We start from the raw sequence: 16,659 nt of genomic DNA, 5'->3' as shown, positions 1-16,659 counted from the left end.
GAATAATGCAGACTGTCTCACAGCTGGGAGACTGTCGGACACACGGGCACACCATCGCATTTCCTCTTTTCTCTTCACTTGGGAAAAGCGAGCTTTCTGGTCCCAGTTGCCAGCTCTTTTCTGAGGCTGTCCTGTTCCACCTGCGTGGATTCATAAAGCTATGGCATCAGTGTCTGTGCCAATCATTTAGGAAAGGGGTTAAGGTGGGGACTTCTCCTGTTCAGCATCTACTTAGACCATACTTGGTGTTTAGTAATAAAAATACAAAGTAGGATTTTGGCCTCTTGGCAAAAGCAAACTTCTCAGCTTCCATTAGGACAAACAGTGACTCAGCAAAAGATTCATGATGTCCCCACAAGGACCTGGGGACGAGAGCAAACGCAGCGAGGGTGCCTCCACAATCCAGCAAACACAGAAGGAAATATGGCAACCTCTCTTCCTAGCTACTAGCTTTAAAAACCTCATCTTTTAAGAAATCAAAAAAAAAAATAAAAATAAAAATAAAAAATAAAGCAGGGCAGTGGTGGCGCACACACGCCTTTAATCCTAGCACTTGGGAGGCAGAGGCAGGCAGATTTCTGAGTTTGTGGCCAACCTAGTCTACAAAGTGAGTTCCAGGACAACAGAAAGACACCTGTTGTTGACTTCTGGCCTCCACATATGTTTATGTATATGTGTGTGTGTGTGTGTGTGTGTGTGTGTGTGTGTATGTATACACATACACACAGTGTATCCCTACACAAAAACACATTATATATGTGTGTGTGTATGTATGTATGTATGTATGTATGTATGTATGTATGTAGCTATATCTTTATCTCTAGATATCTAGTTAAATGGATGGATGGATGGTGGGTGGTGGGTGGATGGATGGATGGACGGATATAAAGAACATGGGATTAGGGTATGCTCAACTCTCTCCTGATAACCATACTGGACGGCTCACAACCACCTAGTGCGAGGGAATCTGCCACCGTCTTCTGGCTTCTGCAGCAGCCCCAACACATGCGGCAGACATGGACACAAAAATAAAATTAATATTTGTTTTGTTTTGAGACAGGGTTTCTCTGTGTAGCCCTGGCTGTCCTGGAATTCATTCTGTAGACTAGGCTGGCCTCAAACTCAGAAATCAACCTGCCTCTGCCTCCCAAGTGCTGGGATTACAGGATGAGCCATCACTGCCCAGCTATAAATCTTTTTTAAACTGTAATTCTGGATGAAATATATGAGTTCAACTGTGGTTGTCCAAATTGGAGGTGTGGCCTTGCTGCAGTAGGTGTGGCTTTGTTACAGTAGGTGTGTCACAGTGGAGATGGGCTGTGAGGTCTCATATGCTCAAGCTATGCCCAGTCAGAACAGTCCCCTTCTGCTGCCTGCAGATCATGATACAGAATTCTCAATAACTTCTCTAGCACCATGACTGCCTGTATGCTGTCATGTTTCCTGCTGTGCTGACAATGAACTAAACCATTCAATCTGTAAGCCAGCCGCAAATTAAATGTTTTCCTTTGTAAGAATTGCTATGGTCACAGTGTCTCTTCACAGCATTGACATCCAAACTAAGATAACAACTTAAGCAAAATCAAATATTTCTTACCTCTAATATCTGCCGTCCATATGTTTTTATTTGCTGGAGTTCAAGACCCTGGGTTTTCTTAGGGTTGCAGTATTTCTTTAGGAAGGGGTCCTTTGGTTTTGCCTTTTGAAAAGAATCAACAATACATAAAGAGCTAGAGAAACCCATTTTTACCCCTGGGCTTCCTGAAAAGGTAAGAAAGAATCCACGGAGAGTCAGCCCCAGCCCCGGCACACAGGATGTGGGGTTGGTTGGTGTGGTAATCCAACAGTCTGTAGCTGAGGTAAAGGGCTGGCCTGAGCTCTATTTCTTCTGGTTTCGTGGGACTACATACTGGCCCCACCCTAGGCCATTCGCAAAGTCTTGCCTACTGTAAGAACTTTCCAGGACTGCTTTGTTCAATGCCAAGTACAAACTTTAGAACTCACCATCAGAGCAGTCTCCCATGCCACAGACATCCATCTTTGCTCACGGGGAAAGAAATGTTCTTTAAGCAAACTAGTTTTTCCAAATCAGATTTAATTTTGTCTGTTTGTTTTTGTGATAGGGACTATGTAACCCAGGCTGGACAGAAACTCACAACCCTCCTGTGCAATCTTCTGAGAACATGGGATTTCACCATGCTGTGCTTAAAATGTAAAAATTAAAATGAAATTCATGGGGCTTAAGGGGAGGAATGATTTAATTATAATCTTGAAAATTATTTTTAAAAATGTCATGAGGCCAGCCAGGCGTGGTGGCGCATGCCTGTAATCCCAGCACTTGGGAGGCAGAGGCAGGTGGATTTCTGAGTTCGAGGCCAGTCTGGTCTACAGAGTGAGCTCCAGGACAGCCAGGACTACACAGAGAAACCCTGTCTCGAAAAACAAAAAACAAACAAACAAACAAACAAAATGTCATGGGGCCTAACTTCTGGAAATTTATATATCAAATATCAAAACAGATTCTAAAGGGACTGAAGAAATCTATAACCATGAACTTGATTTATAAGTAGTACCTTATAGATCAGATCCTTCAAAGTTCCCTTTTCATTGAAGGTTCTAATCAGCAATGCTGAGGATTCACTGGCCGTGGCAAAGGTGACCCGATATATGTAAGGGTGCTGCCAAACAAAGAGAGAAACTCAGGTTAGTCCGCTCCAGGCCCAGGGCCTCTAGAGTCATGTCCTCTTCACGGGAAGGCCAGCGCCATGGTGCTGCTTTAGTTTACACAGATGTGCCACACCCTCCCTGACACAGGCCACTTTTCAGTTACTGGATCCACCCCCCCCTCAGATGCGAGGAGGGGAGAAGTGGCAGGAAGGAGGGGGCGGGCCCCACGAGAAGGCCCTGCTTGGCTAAGCCTTTCCCTCCTGAGAGGTCTGCTGTGCAAGGCTCCTCACTTGGCTCTGTGCACCAGATCCGGGGCAAGACCATGGTGGCAGAGGAGGAAAGGGCTGAGTTTGGGGAAAGACCTCATAAAGACCTCAGCAGTGGCTCGGCAGTCAGAGCGGCCAAGCGTGCCTCTGCTCGAAGCTCTGCCACTTACTCCATACTGCTGTTTGGATGCAGAGGCAGGGAGCACATCCGCTTGCAGACATGCATGCTCAGCCATGCTTTGGTGTCTGGGCCCTTTTTAGAAGCCAGCAGCAGGGACTTCCCTGACACCCAAATGTCAGCCAGCAAGGTGGGTGGAGACCAATTCTTTAAGGACTCGATGTGTTCCTATAACCTGGAACTCCGGTTACATGGACACGAAGATTGGCTGCTCAGGCCCTAGGTAATTAACCCGAGTGAGAGAGTGACAGCCACTCTGCGGTCTGAGTTCCCTTGGTCAGGCTAACTACTCGGCCAAGGGAAACAGGCATTACTTAGACTAATGGACAGTCCTAATCCGAGTAAAGTCTTCAAAATATGTCTGAGGTCTGACCTACAGGAAGGCTAATGTGACTCCAACACCTGTCATCTAGAAGGAGTTGCTTGAGGACTGAGCCACCAAGCCCACCTAAGGTATTGTTGTTTTACTGATTTTTTATTCAAGAGAGGGTTTCTCTGTGTGGCCTTGGCTGTCCTGGTACTTGCTGTGTAGATGAGGTTGGCCTGAAACTCAGAGATCCTACTCTGGCTTCCTTGGTGCTGGAAGCAAGAGTGCACCACTGCCATCTGGCTTAATGTGTATTTCTTACATGCACTGTGCTAGGGATATGGGGGTGGGGCTGTTTTTGTTATTTGAGGCAAAGCCTCACTATGTTGTCCAGGTTGGCCTTGAATTTGTAGCTCTCCTACCTCTGCCACTAATCACTGGTACAATGTCATGTGCTACCATGACTGTTCTTGTTTTTCTTGTTGCTATTTTAATTGTTTTAAGATTTATTTATTTTATCTTGTGAGTATGAGTAGTTTTCCTGCAGGTATGTGTGTGCATTATATATGTGCCTGGTGCCCACAGCGGGTGTCAGAAAAGGGTGCCAACGGGAATTATGGACTGCTGGGAACTCCCATGTAAGTACTCAAAATCAAGCACTGGTACTCTGCAAAAGCAAGTATCTTAACCTCCGAGCCATCTCTCTAGCCCCTTCTTTCTTGTTCTTGTTTTGTTTTATAAACATTCATTAAAAGTAATTTTAAGTCTGGGTGCTAAGGGGGCCTGGTGGCTCAAGCCTATTATACCAGAGTTATGAGGCAGGGGAAGGAGGATCAAAAGTTCAAGGCTGGCCTGGGTTACAGAATGAATTCAATGCCAGCCTGGGGGACTCAGTGCAACCCTCTCTTAAAATAAAAGATAAATTACTGATGGGAGCATGGGTCAGTGGTGGTGGAGTATCCGCTTAGCATAGACAAGGCTCTCCATTCAAACTCAATTACTGCAAACATCGGCAACAAAAACCTGGGTGTTTGAAAGCCTATCATACAAGCAATGGAACTCAAGGCCACAGCATTTTTCTTGGATGTAAATCACACCTTATTAAATCATGGCTTCATTGCTTTAACAAGAGCATTCAAAGGTAAACTCGATGGACAAGTCAGTGCGACCATAAAACAATTAATTCTAGTGTGTGGGAACCAGGTAATGGGTGTTAACACTGACCCATCCACAGGCCAGACTCAGTCTTTACTAAAGGCATTCTGGACGCAGTAAGTCTTCCAGTGCGCTCTCTTCTAAGCGACGCCTTAAATTAGGACTATCCATTAGTACAAGTAATGTTATGTTTCTCTAAGCCAGCTTACTAGCCTGTGAAAGACAGCTCACACAGCAAAGGGGCTCTTTTTGTCATTTCTTTTTGCCTAAGAAGTTAGTTTCCTGCTAGAAACAGATCTTGGAGTCCCACTGATAAAATGCTCAACAAGAGTAAGTGGTTCTACCCTACTCTGCAATCTGATTAAAATACAGAGTACATTTAAACAGCTATCATTAATGGGCTAAGATGTCACAAACACTGGGTTAAAGGACATCACATCATTAGGACGAGCCTGCCTACTTCTGGTTTGAACTAAAAGTCACTGTCCCTTTCCATCCTCTTGAGACCACAGCCTATGTCCAGGTCTTCTACCCAGGTTCACCCTCAAGAGAACACCGAGCCTGAGGAGCAGTGAGGAGTGGGAGGACTTGTACTTACCACACAGGAAGGCAGAAGTTTGATTAGACACTGGAAATCTTTATCTGACAAATACTTGTCTGGGCCAAGATCAGCCTGGAAATGTAGGAAGAAATATCAGAGTATCACTTTGCTCACTGCAAGAAAAATTCCTTATGTCTTTCCCCCTAACTTTATTTGTTCAAATTCTTAATTATAAATTACAAAAATATAAATGAATATATATTTATATAAATAAAATATATATAAATTTATATAAATATAAATTATAAAATAAAGAAATCAAATTAAGTCTGCTGCTTCTAGGCCTTTTCTGGAGAGGGAGTGTGTGCCGATGAAAATCAGGCTATGACCGGGGTTTCATTCAGTTCCATAACCAAATATGTCACCAGAACTCTCAGTGGGAATTAGATGAGATAATATCCAATAGCTTTTTGGGGGGGGGGGGTGGGCACGTCAAAACTGTCAGGCCTAAATCCAGGCTGTTCCTATATTCTCCTGAACATTACTACTTGACCAATTGCATAGCCAAGGGACTTGAAACGACTCTTCTTTGATGTGGGATTGAAGAACTCTGCCCGTCACCGCCGAGGAGCACAGTAAACGTGTGAAGAGTCTCTTATCAAAACTCCCCATCCACTACCCAAGTCTCCTGGGATAAAGGAAAGCAAAGGCCTAGTTTACCCAGCTCAGCACCAGCCGCTCCTTTGGTTGGTTTTTAATTTTCATCAAGAAATATTTCTTCCTTATCCTCCAACCTGCCACAAAGCAGAAAGTGCTTATAGCTTCAGTATTTTTGCAACAATTGATACAAATTTTAATTTTCTTAATGAGAGTTACATTTGGCAATCTTAGCCTCATCTACACAGGGCCTAATCACTTAACAATATTCATACAGAAAGGCTACTCTATAAAAACAATAAACAAATAAGTTACTATATTTATGGAAAAGCTAGTAGGACAGAACTACAAGCTAGACTTACTGAAAGAGCCTAATGGGGACTGAATGTGGTCCTGAGTGGGGCCAGCACCCCACACCTCTGACAGGGACTGAATGACGTCCTGAGTGGGGCCGGCACCCCACGCCTCTGACAGGGACTGAATGACGTCCTGAGTGGGGCCGGCACCCCACGCCTCTGACAGGGACTGAATGACGTCCTGAGTGGGGCCGGCACCCCACGCCTCTGACAGGGACTGAATGAGGTCCTGAGTGGGGCCGGCACCCCACGCCTCTGACAGGGACTGAATGACGTCCTGAGTGGGGCCGGCACCCCACGCCTCTGACAGGGACTGAATGACGTCCTGAGTGGGGCCAGCACCCCACACCTCTGACAGGGACTGAATGACGTCCTGAGTGGGGCCGGCACCCCACGCCTCTGACAGGGACTGAATGTGGTCCTGAGTGGGGCCAGCACCCCACGCCTCTGACATGGCTTTAACCAGGGCAGTAGGTATCAGCATTAAAGACAAAGCTTGAAGCAGAGGGGAGGTACGGGACTATGGTCAGCAGCGGTGACCAGCTTCGCTGGGATAGCGTCTCCGCTGGATGGCCACGCAGCGCTCACCTATGTCTTTCAGTGGCTCTACCACCTCCCATTTTGGTTCTGATCGGAAGAACATGGACACCTGCTGTAAGGCGATCTCTGCAACGGTATTGGAGAAATCCATTAGTCAGATGTGTTAGGTAAAGCCAAGGCTCACATACTGTTCATGCAAATAAAACCCTGCAGTCTACAGACTTCTTGAAAAGATGTGATCACAAAAAGGAAAATTAAAAATAATGTAGCCTTTCAGACTGGGCCCTAGCTGTCAGCATTCCTTCTAGGCTCCGCCCAACAGTCACCTGGCAACAGCCAGGTGGGCCTGGCTTGCTATAAAAGGGCTGTCCGGCCCTTCTCCGAGCCCCTTCTCTCTCTCTCTCTCTCTCTCTGACTCTGCTCTCCCTGACCCCCTTCTCCCTCTCTCCTCCTCCCCCCACCTCCTGGTTTCTCTCCTCTGTTGCTGGCCTGCCTCTCCTCTTCCCTGTCTCTACTCTCTTCTCAACTCCCCTTCCCAAACCTCTAAACAAACTCTCTTCTGATCCACAGCCACTGTGTGGCTGGTGCCTCAGGGGAAAGGGACGCCTCAGCATGGGCCTGCAGAGACCCCTCCCACCTCACCACACACTATAAAACATAGCCTTGGCTTTTTATAAATCACAACACAAGGAAACTGATGAAAGCTGGATAAATCCGGAGTTAATGGTAATGTGCCAACAGTGCCTTCTTAGTTTGAGTTAGGTGCTACGCTTTTATCAGATGCTACACTGGAGAAGGCAGGTGGCGGGAGTCTATGGAACTACTATCACAACTTCTCTGTAAACATAAAGTTACTCCAAAAGTAAGGGACTATTAAAGAGCAAAAAATAAAATTATTGTTTATGTGGAAACACATTTTTTAAGCCAGGAAATCTAAAGTATATAAACTAGCTGACCTAAACTAGGTATTTAATTGGGCCACAACTGCAGCTCAGGATTCAGGAAGTATTATAAGGTCACATGGAACAACACGTTCCAAGTGATATTTATCCCATCTCATTCCTTGTGGAATTATAGCATTCACAAACAAAGAAGTGATTAGCCTTAAGAATATGCTAGAACCAAAGCCAGAGCGCCAGAGAAATGTCTTCGTCGGCACATGGCTCCCTTGGGGTAGACGAGAGTGCCTGTCTGCTTACAAACGTGGCCTCTTTTTTCTTGTTCATTTATCATTTGGACATTTCTGCTTAACACAATGAGAAGAATTTCCTTCAAGTTCACTGCATTAAGAAATTATCAGCCTGGCAGTGGTGGGTAGTGCACGCCTGTAATCCCAGCACTTGGGAGGCAGAGGCAGGTAGATTTCTGAGTTCGAGGCCAGCCAGGTCTACAGAGTGAGTTCCCGGTCAGTCAGGGATACACCCTGTCTCAAAAAACCAAAAAAAAAAAAAAAGAAAGAAAAAAAAAAGAAATTATCAGAATAACTACCTTTTATACCCCACCCCACCAAAATAACACGACTTGCTATCATTTCCTCCCAATGCAGTGAATAAATGAAGCCACTCCAGATCTCCGAAAGCAAACAGCAATCTTCAAATATATATATATAAAAAAAAAAAAAAAAAAAAAACCAAAACCCTGTGGACTTTCACCTCTGCTGGTATTAATTATGTTCCAGAGACTGGTGAGGCTGGGACCCACCAACAATTCTCTCCATATGTCACAACAGCCTCTCCTGGAATCCGCTGAGCGCTTGGCAAACATTCTCACTGTGCATATTTCACAGCACACTGTGAGTGAAGAAGTTTGCAGGAGACAACAGTTGGGTGTTTGTTTACTGACTCACTATGCAAAGTGTTCCCTAAATATTCCAGAGGAAGCACTTGACTATGAAATGCAACGCCAGCTCCATTTACATTCTGTTCGAGCTTCTCTGAGAGGTGTTGGGATGCTGGCAAGGGCAGAACGCAGCTCTGAGAGTGCTGTGCCCTATTATAAATGTTGATAAAACATTTTTACCATTTCTAAAGTTGGAAACAAGTTAAAAGGATACTACTTTAAATGAAAGTATCCATATTAACCCTGAGAAAATCATGGAAATAATTTCCTACCATACTATAATCAATTTCAAGAAAGTACATAGGACAGCAGTTCAAAACTAAAGGTGACTCATAAACCAAGCATCAACAACTTGTAGTATGTTACTATGAATCTTACACTGTTTTAGAAATGGAGAAGCAACAGGGAACAAATAAAACAGGACAGATGTGTTCCTGATAGAGAACTGGGAATTAGACTTTTCTTTTAAACCTTGAGGGTCAGGGAGCTCAAGGCAGAAATTTTTCCTCTTATTGAACAGTTATTTATCATAAGAAGCTGCATGGTGACTTGATACTGATGCAGTCTCATCCCAGATTCAGCATGGAATCCCGTGTCTCCTCTCCACACACGTCCAGAGCCTGCCACTTCCTTAACCAAACTAAAACCAAGCAACTATAGCAAGTGTCTGACTGGCTCTGGCTTGGCGGCTCACCCTCTGCACTCTGGGCTCTGCCTTCCACAGCCCCTCCAGCCTGTCCACAGCACTCAGATTTTCCACAAGGACCAGCTAAACCTCCAGGCTGAGCCTAAATCTACTGTTCTTTCGCCTGCAACCCCTCCTCCTCACACACGCCCAGGGCATCTGTTCCTCTTGTGGACCTTCATGTCCTAAATGAGGACTCTAGCTTGGAGGACATCTTTTAACTCAGGTAAAGTCCAGAGCCCTTTGGAACTATTAATTCCCCCTACCTGGGCTGTTCTCCCTGGTGTCCTGGCCCCTGGCTCCAAGCCTGTTAACTGGAGACACTGGCCTCTCAGCCCCCCTAAATCAGCATTGCCTCTTCTGAGAAGTCCTCCTCTGTCCCCAGGCCTTCTAACCCTGTATATAATCTCCCTGCACAGGTGCTATTGGCCTTGCTAAGTACACTTAGCACTGGGAATATATAATAGTGCTCAATTAATGTCTGATGAAGAAAGAACTAAAGACTTAATATGTTGCCAATTCAATTGTAAAAACCTCCCATCACAAACAAAGGTCTCAGCTAGTGTCAGGACAAGGAAAAGTTGGTTTGGGTTACCCTGAAGTACAGAAGTCAAAACTTGCTCAGGTAGGGCAGGAATCAGGTAAGTTGGATGCTGAGAAGAGGCAGGGGCCACACCAGATGAAGGAGGTACTTAGTTCTTCCTTTTACTGACGTCAGGCTTGGGTAGTTAACACTGAGTTTGTGTGTAATCAGTAGAGGAGCAAAAGCCCTGTCTGTGTTGGCGCCAAGAGACTCGGAACAGGTAGGAAGGAGGACACAGGAACAGCCTTTCTGAATCAACATTACATTTAAAGACATTCTAGAAAAGCCAGACACACTACACACTGGACATGCAAACCGGACTGAGGTTGTTCTACGTGCTGCTGCGGGCTGTCCGCTCTGCTCCACGGGAAGACAGCAGACAGGCCACGCATGCGCAGCGTGACTGTCCCATGGATATTTTTCTGTGCAGGCACCACACATAGTTTGGAAGTAAGTTATGTCCCTCCTATAGATGTTCAGACAATCACAACCAAGCAAGTCTTTGTGGAGGAACCCTGCCCTGTAACAAATGTGCACGCTCCCCCACAAACACTATCTCCTGCTGACTCACGCCTGGAGACACTGCATGAGTCAGCTCACACACTCCGTTTCTTACCAGTATAGTTTGCAGAATAGTTGTTTGGGTCTAGGAACTTCTTAAGCAGCTCACAATTGGACAAGACATGATTTGCCATGATAACATTAAGGTAGTTCTGCAGGCCTCTCTGCCTCTCAGCTATGAATTCACGGTCCATGTTTCCAATCAGTTTCTTGGGAGGAAGAGGCAGACTTAGGCCTGTAATCTGAAAGAATGGAAGGAAAAGAAGGAAGAAAAGGAGTTATATTCATGTTATCTACATGTTGTTTGATATCTGAATCCTGAAGCATGATAGTTCATTAAGTATAAAACAATATAGACTTTGAAGATACACCCTAATACTCATTATGATTTCATATATAAACTATACATCTCATAGTTCATAAAATTATATGCTAATCATATAACTGGTTATATTGGTTTTTTTTTTCACTTTTGCCGAAGTTATATATGGACATAATACCAAGAAAAATCATTTTTACAAAATTAGCACGAGCAGCCTGGCAGGGGTAGTGCATGCATTTAACCCCAGCATCTGGGAAAGCAGAGGCAGGCATGTCTCTGAGTTCTGAGTTCAAGGCCAGCTTGGTCTACAGAGCGCTTTCCAGGATAGCCAGGGCTACAGAGAGAGACCAAAAAGAAAACAGTTCTCTTCCACAGTTCTGACCTCACCTTGCACTCCTGTCCCCTGCTTCCAGTAGCATGATGCCATTCTATCGAGGACATTGTCATGTTTGTACTAGGTAAGTGATGTGCCTTACAGTTGCAGTCACAGCACCTGCTACGTCTTTTTCAGGTTCTGTGATATATATTATCTGCTTCATGTCTCAACATCCTGCCTTCTTAATACATATTTGAGTAATTTCTTAGATCTCATTTGGGTTTTCTTTGTTTTGTTTTTTTCTGAGAGGGTTCTCTGTGTAACAGTCCTGGCTGGGAACCTGAGTGCTGGGATTAAAGGCATGAACCATCACACACAGCCTTCATTTGGATTTTCTTTTTTTTTTCTCTTTTTTTGGGGGTGGCGGTGGCGGGGGAGGGGGGAGGGTTTCCAGGCAGGGTGTACTGGCTAGTTTCGTGTATCAACTTGACACAGGCTGGAGTTATCACAGAGAAAGGAACTTCAGTTGGGGAAGTGCCTCCATGAGATCCAGCTGTGGGGCATTTTCTCAATTAGTGATCAGGTCGGGAGGGCCCCTTGTGGGTGGTACCACCTTTGGGCTGGTGCTCTTGGGTTCTATAAGAGAGCAGGCTGAGCAAGTCAGGGGAAGCAAGCCAGTAAGGAACATCCCTCCATGACCTCTGCATCAGCTCCTGCTTCCCACCCTGCTTGAGTTCCAGTTCTGACTTCCTTTTGTGATGAACAGCAATGCAGAAGTATAAGCTCAATAAACCCTTTCCTCCCCAACTTGCCTCTTGGTCATGATGTTTGTGCAGGAATAGAAACCCTGACTAAGATAAATTGGTACCAGGAGTGGGGTATTCCTGTGACAATCTGACCATGTTTTGGGGAGGACTGTGGAAGGACTTTGGATCTTTGAGCTAGAAAGGCCATTAGAATATTAAGAGCTCTGTGGAAAGTTCTGTAGGAGCTTGGAAGACAATGTTAAGAACAGTACAAAAGATGGAGGCCTGGCTTGTGAAATTTCAGAGGGAAGATTAAAGACTCTTACAGTGGCCATGTTTTGATTGTGAAGATTCTGTGGTTTTGGTTAGCTGGGGCTGAAGAATCAGCTGTGAGTAACAAGATACCAGAACCACTAAAGCAAACCTTTGTGTTACTGGGACTATTGATGCTGGTTAGCTGAAGCTAGGAAATTAGCGGTGATTAAGAAGAGACCAGCATCACTGAGATGAAATCTTCTTGGAAGTGTTTTCTGAGAGCACAGAGAGTGTGTTCCAGAGATAGCCACAGTTATATTTTGTGCTGTGGCTGGACTTGGTACTGTGTAAGATGGTACTGGTTTTGAAGGCATGAAGGGGTCATGAAGAGCAGCTGAGGCTCTTGGCACAGTGAGAGGCCACGAAAGGCCATTGGTGAAGGTGCAGCCTCAGTTGCAATTGATGGCCCAGGACTTGAAGGGGTCATGCATAGGAGCAGAGGCTTGTCACCATGAAGAGAGCCTATGAGAGGCTATTGGTGAAGCCTAATTACAGTAGAAGTCAGCAGTGTTTTGGAGATGCCAGTACCATGCCATGACCACTAAGAACAGCAGCAGCAGCAGTGTAGTACAGGCAGCTGGAGCCTAGAAGACAAGCTGTGTGCTACAAAGGGCAGAACTGGAGAAGTGACCCAAGCCCTTGGAGGAGCCCAGAAGATCTTGAGTTGGATCCCAGACATTGAATCATTGGAGTTTGAGTTCTGTTTTTGGTTGTGATTGTGCCCTGATATGTTTCCCTCTTGAAAGAAGTAGTATTTTAGTGGAGCCCACAGTTAAGAGACTTTGAATTTTTAAAAGACTGAATTTTAAAGATATTGGACATTTTAAAGTGATTGAACTTTTAATATGTAAAGACTGTGGGACTTTTAAAGTAATTTAGATCTTGGGGATGAATAAGAAAGTAAGGGTTGACGCTTAATAGTGATGTGTTTGTGTGTCAACAAGGGGTCAATTGTACTGGCTGGTTTTGTGTGTCAACTTGACACAGGCTGGAGTTATCACAGAGAAAGGAACTTCAGTTGGGGAAGTGCCTCCATGAGATCCAGCTGTGGGGCATTTTCTCAATTAGTGATCAGGTGAGAGGGCCCCTTGTGAGTAGTACCACCTTAGGGCTGGTGCTCTTGGGTTCTATAAGAGAGCAGGCTGAGCAAGTCAGGGGAAGCAAGCCAGTAAGGAACATCCCTCCATGACCTCTGCATCAGCTCCTGCTTCCCACCCTGCTTGAGTTCCAGTCCTGACTTCCTTTTGTGATGAACAGCAATGCAGAAGTATAAGCTCAATAAACCCTTTCCTCCCCAGCTTGCTTCTTGGTCGTGATGTTTGTGCAGGAATAGAAACCCTGACTGAGACACAGGGTCTCTCTGTATAGCCCTGGCTGCCATGGGCCTGCTTGCTTAGACTCAGAGATGGACCAACCTGCCTCTGCCTCCCAGGGCTGGGGTTAAATGTGTGAGCCGCCACCTCCTAGCTGTCACTGGGATTCCAACCTAAAATGTTTTGTTGTGGTTTTCACTTCTGTATTTCTATGTCTCCTTGAAGGAAGGAGTGTGTGTGTGTGTGTGTGTGTGTGTGTGTGTGTGTGTGTGTGTAACACTTTGTCCCTCGCTGGCTCTGGGTTGAAGAGGTGTGGCTTGCTGGGGGACTGTGTCACCAGAGGCAGGTGTGACAGCCTGCAGTCCTGCCTCCTAGCAGTGTGTTCTCTCTGCTTCACGCTTTGTAGCTTTGTACTTCAAGACGTGAACTCACAGCTGGCTACTCAAGTTGTCCCATCTGCTGCCTGCTGCCACGGGGCTCTACACCCCTGGAAAAGTAACTCGGAATAAACTTCCTTCTATGAGCTGCCCATGTTCCCTCTCTAACTACGAAAACGTGTCAGACACAATTAGGATAAATCTATCACAGCACAGCTCGTCGTCACCAGATAAGACACTTTACACGTCGAGTGTTTTTCCTCATTTTTCCAAGAGATCTTGGCAAAAAGGCCACGAAGTGATTGCAGCTTCTTATTTAGCCTCATAAAATGCACAGGTACAAAGGAAGCACGTTGTTCAGCTTGCGCCTCACTTTACCTCATGCTGCTTGTGGATAGAAAGCATTAAGAAGGTGGTACATTAATATAGCCTAGCACATAACTCGTGTATCCTTTAAAAATATTTTATAAAATTGCAGAATATAGTCCTGCTTTTATATACACTCAGGAATATTCTGTAAAGTCATGGATGTGCTTTTATATGGGAGTAAACTATCTTCTTTTTCCCCTCGAAACCTTTTATTTTAAAAATTTTTATGTGTATTAACTGTTTCCCTTGCAATTATGTCTATGCAGTCCAGTGCCTAGTGCCCATGGAAGCCAAAAGAGGGCGTCCGATTCCCTAGAACTGGAGTGATAGAGGGTTATGAACTATCATGCGGATGCTGGGAATCAAACCCAGGTCCTCTGGAAGAGCAGCCAGTACTCCTAACCTCTTGAGCCATCTCTCCAGCTCCCATGAAAATTGTCTTAAAAGGATTCACAACTTCTGGCAAACACAGTTATCTTTGGGAACAGGTAATTAATTCTTGCTCTCTACGATGAAATATTTATCATATTCACTTACCCTTTTCAACCAAAAAAGAAAAACATCCCTTTTTCACTCAAAATCATTATTTAAGCAAGGGTGTTTTAAAACTTTTTATTTATTTACTGCGAGCAGATTTAACTGCATGACCCACACAACAGCACCCACTGAATCCTACAACATCCTATAGGGCAGCTGCAGGTTCAAACTCTAGTATTTTGGCTGTTTTCTGTTCATGGTGGGGAATAAAAGCATGCATTTGATAAAATGTCTGTCTCTTCTGTTTGTTTATTTTGAGTAGTTCCAACGTCTCTATGTAGCTGAGAATGACTCTAAGCCTCGTTCTCACACCTCCATCTCCTCAATGCCAGGACTGCAGGTGTGTACTACAATACCTTCCTCAGTGTGGCGCAGGGAACTGAGCGCAGAGCAGCACACTTGTTAGGAGGGAACTCTACCAACTGAGCTACACTCCAGCCTAACATGTCTGTCTCTCTCGAATGGTGAAGCCTCAGCCGTGTGTGTGTGTGTGTGTGTGTGTGTGTGTGTGTGTGTGTGTGTGCCAGCTCACTGGGATTACTGATCTGGGCTACCACATCTGGCTTTACTTGGGTTCTAGACATTCAAAACATTCAAACTTGTTTCCTCTCAGTTCTGTGGCAAATGCTTTGTTATCTGGGGCGATGGGCACTGAGCTATCATCCCAACCCTCAGGCTAATTTTTTAGACTTCACTTCACACTAGGATAAAGTACAGTTCTGCCTGACATCCCCCTTTCCCCATGATTGTGAATCTACAGTCCTGCTGGGCCAGAAAGGAATAATTTCCCCCACCCCAGCCCCCAGGTACTGTAACAGCAATTGTTGTTCCAATCAATTTTTTTAACCTTGCTGCTTAAAGAGTTTAGCATCTAAGAGACATTTTATACCTCTTCAGCTTTCTCCTGTGATGTCCACAACCTCCTCACCACAGAAGATAAACCTTAGATGACACCTTCACACAGGCCTTGCCACTTTAACTAGCTTTGCCTTGTTTCCACCTTGAGCTCCATTTAAAAACTAAGAGCAACAAAGCCCAACTTCCCTTCAAAGGAGGAGCACTGTGGGAACTGAAGGCAGCAGAGAAACCCCTAAGCTTGGTTCACAACAACTCCAGAGTAGCAGTGCAGAGCTGGAGGTTTCCAAAGTGGAACCTGAAGTTGGTCCTCTGGCCTAGTAGAAGCTTCTAAACTATGTGGAGGCCATGTCAGCGCTTCCAGGAACCTAGCTTTTATCTGGAGGAAAAATCTCTAAACAGGTCATTCCTCTTTACTCCCTTCCAGCATCAGAGCTTAGTAAGTTGTCACTACCTTCAATCATATGGCAGTGAGCTAAACTCTCAACAAGCCCTAATTTATTTCAGCATAAAATAACTTCTCCAAGGTCAACGATGGGCAGTAAAACTCAAATCATAAAACACTGGTGTAAGAGACTTCAGAAGTCAGCCTTTTCATTTGAGAAGGCTGTGAGGCCTAAGAGAAAAAAATGGCTGATCTAAGGTGCACAGGCAGCCACGCCTGGGTTTCCCCCAGTCTAGAGGACAGTTGAGGCTCCTTCCCGCTCTACCCAGTTCCCACCCTCTCTCCTCTCCTCGTTGCTGCAAATCCCTGGACGACTGTTAACTTGACACTGCGTTTATTGAAACACGGTGCTGTTCTTCTTTGTTGTTACTGTGAAATATGATAACTATAAAAACTTTTGGAAAACACAGACTTTTCTTCTATTTTTCTACTTGTATAGTTTATATGTGTTTTAACAGAACTTGGAAAGTACCACATACCATGAAATGGGGAAAAAAAACCATAACCCACAATCCTGCCATCTGGGGATGATCATTGTTAAAATGTTGGCATATTTCCTTCCAATCTTCCTAAACATTTAATGTAATTATATCATGTGGCATGTAAGTTTACATTCTGAATTGTCGTTTTTTACTCAAGTATGTTCCTGCTGGACTCAGATTCCAGACTTGGGATTATATTTCTCTCCTTCAGCAGGAATTCATTTATCTGTAGAGAATAATCAGATAC

General features: G+C 44.9%; 1 protein-coding gene across 13 annotated transcripts in view; it reads right to left on the bottom strand.

The window, feature by feature from the left end:
* Positions 1–16,659, bottom strand: part of Pxk (PX domain containing serine/threonine kinase like) — a 62,440-nt gene that overhangs the window by 21,234 nt on the left and 24,547 nt on the right. For all 13 annotated transcript variants that reach the window (XM_052190238.1, XM_052190239.1, XM_052190230.1 and 10 more), the window contains exons 4-9: positions 10,391–10,577; positions 6,716–6,793; positions 5,835–5,908; positions 5,172–5,246; positions 2,574–2,678; positions 1,598–1,699 (exon numbers count right to left, since the gene is read on the bottom strand). In XM_052190238.1, coding sequence (XP_052046198.1) covers positions 1,598–1,699; positions 2,574–2,678; positions 5,172–5,246; positions 5,835–5,908; positions 6,716–6,793; positions 10,391–10,577 — 621 coding nt within the window. The remainder of the gene's footprint in view (positions 1–1,597; positions 1,700–2,573; positions 2,679–5,171; positions 5,247–5,834; positions 5,909–6,715; positions 6,794–10,390; positions 10,578–16,659) is intronic.

The sequence above is a fragment of the Apodemus sylvaticus genome, chromosome 8, assembly GCF_947179515.1.
Source record: "Apodemus sylvaticus chromosome 8, mApoSyl1.1, whole genome shotgun sequence".
In the NCBI taxonomy this organism is placed as follows: Eukaryota; Metazoa; Chordata; class Mammalia; order Rodentia; family Muridae; genus Apodemus; species Apodemus sylvaticus.
Note: the sequence above shows the minus strand (reverse complement) of the source record. Positions and strands in the feature narration are given on the sequence as shown.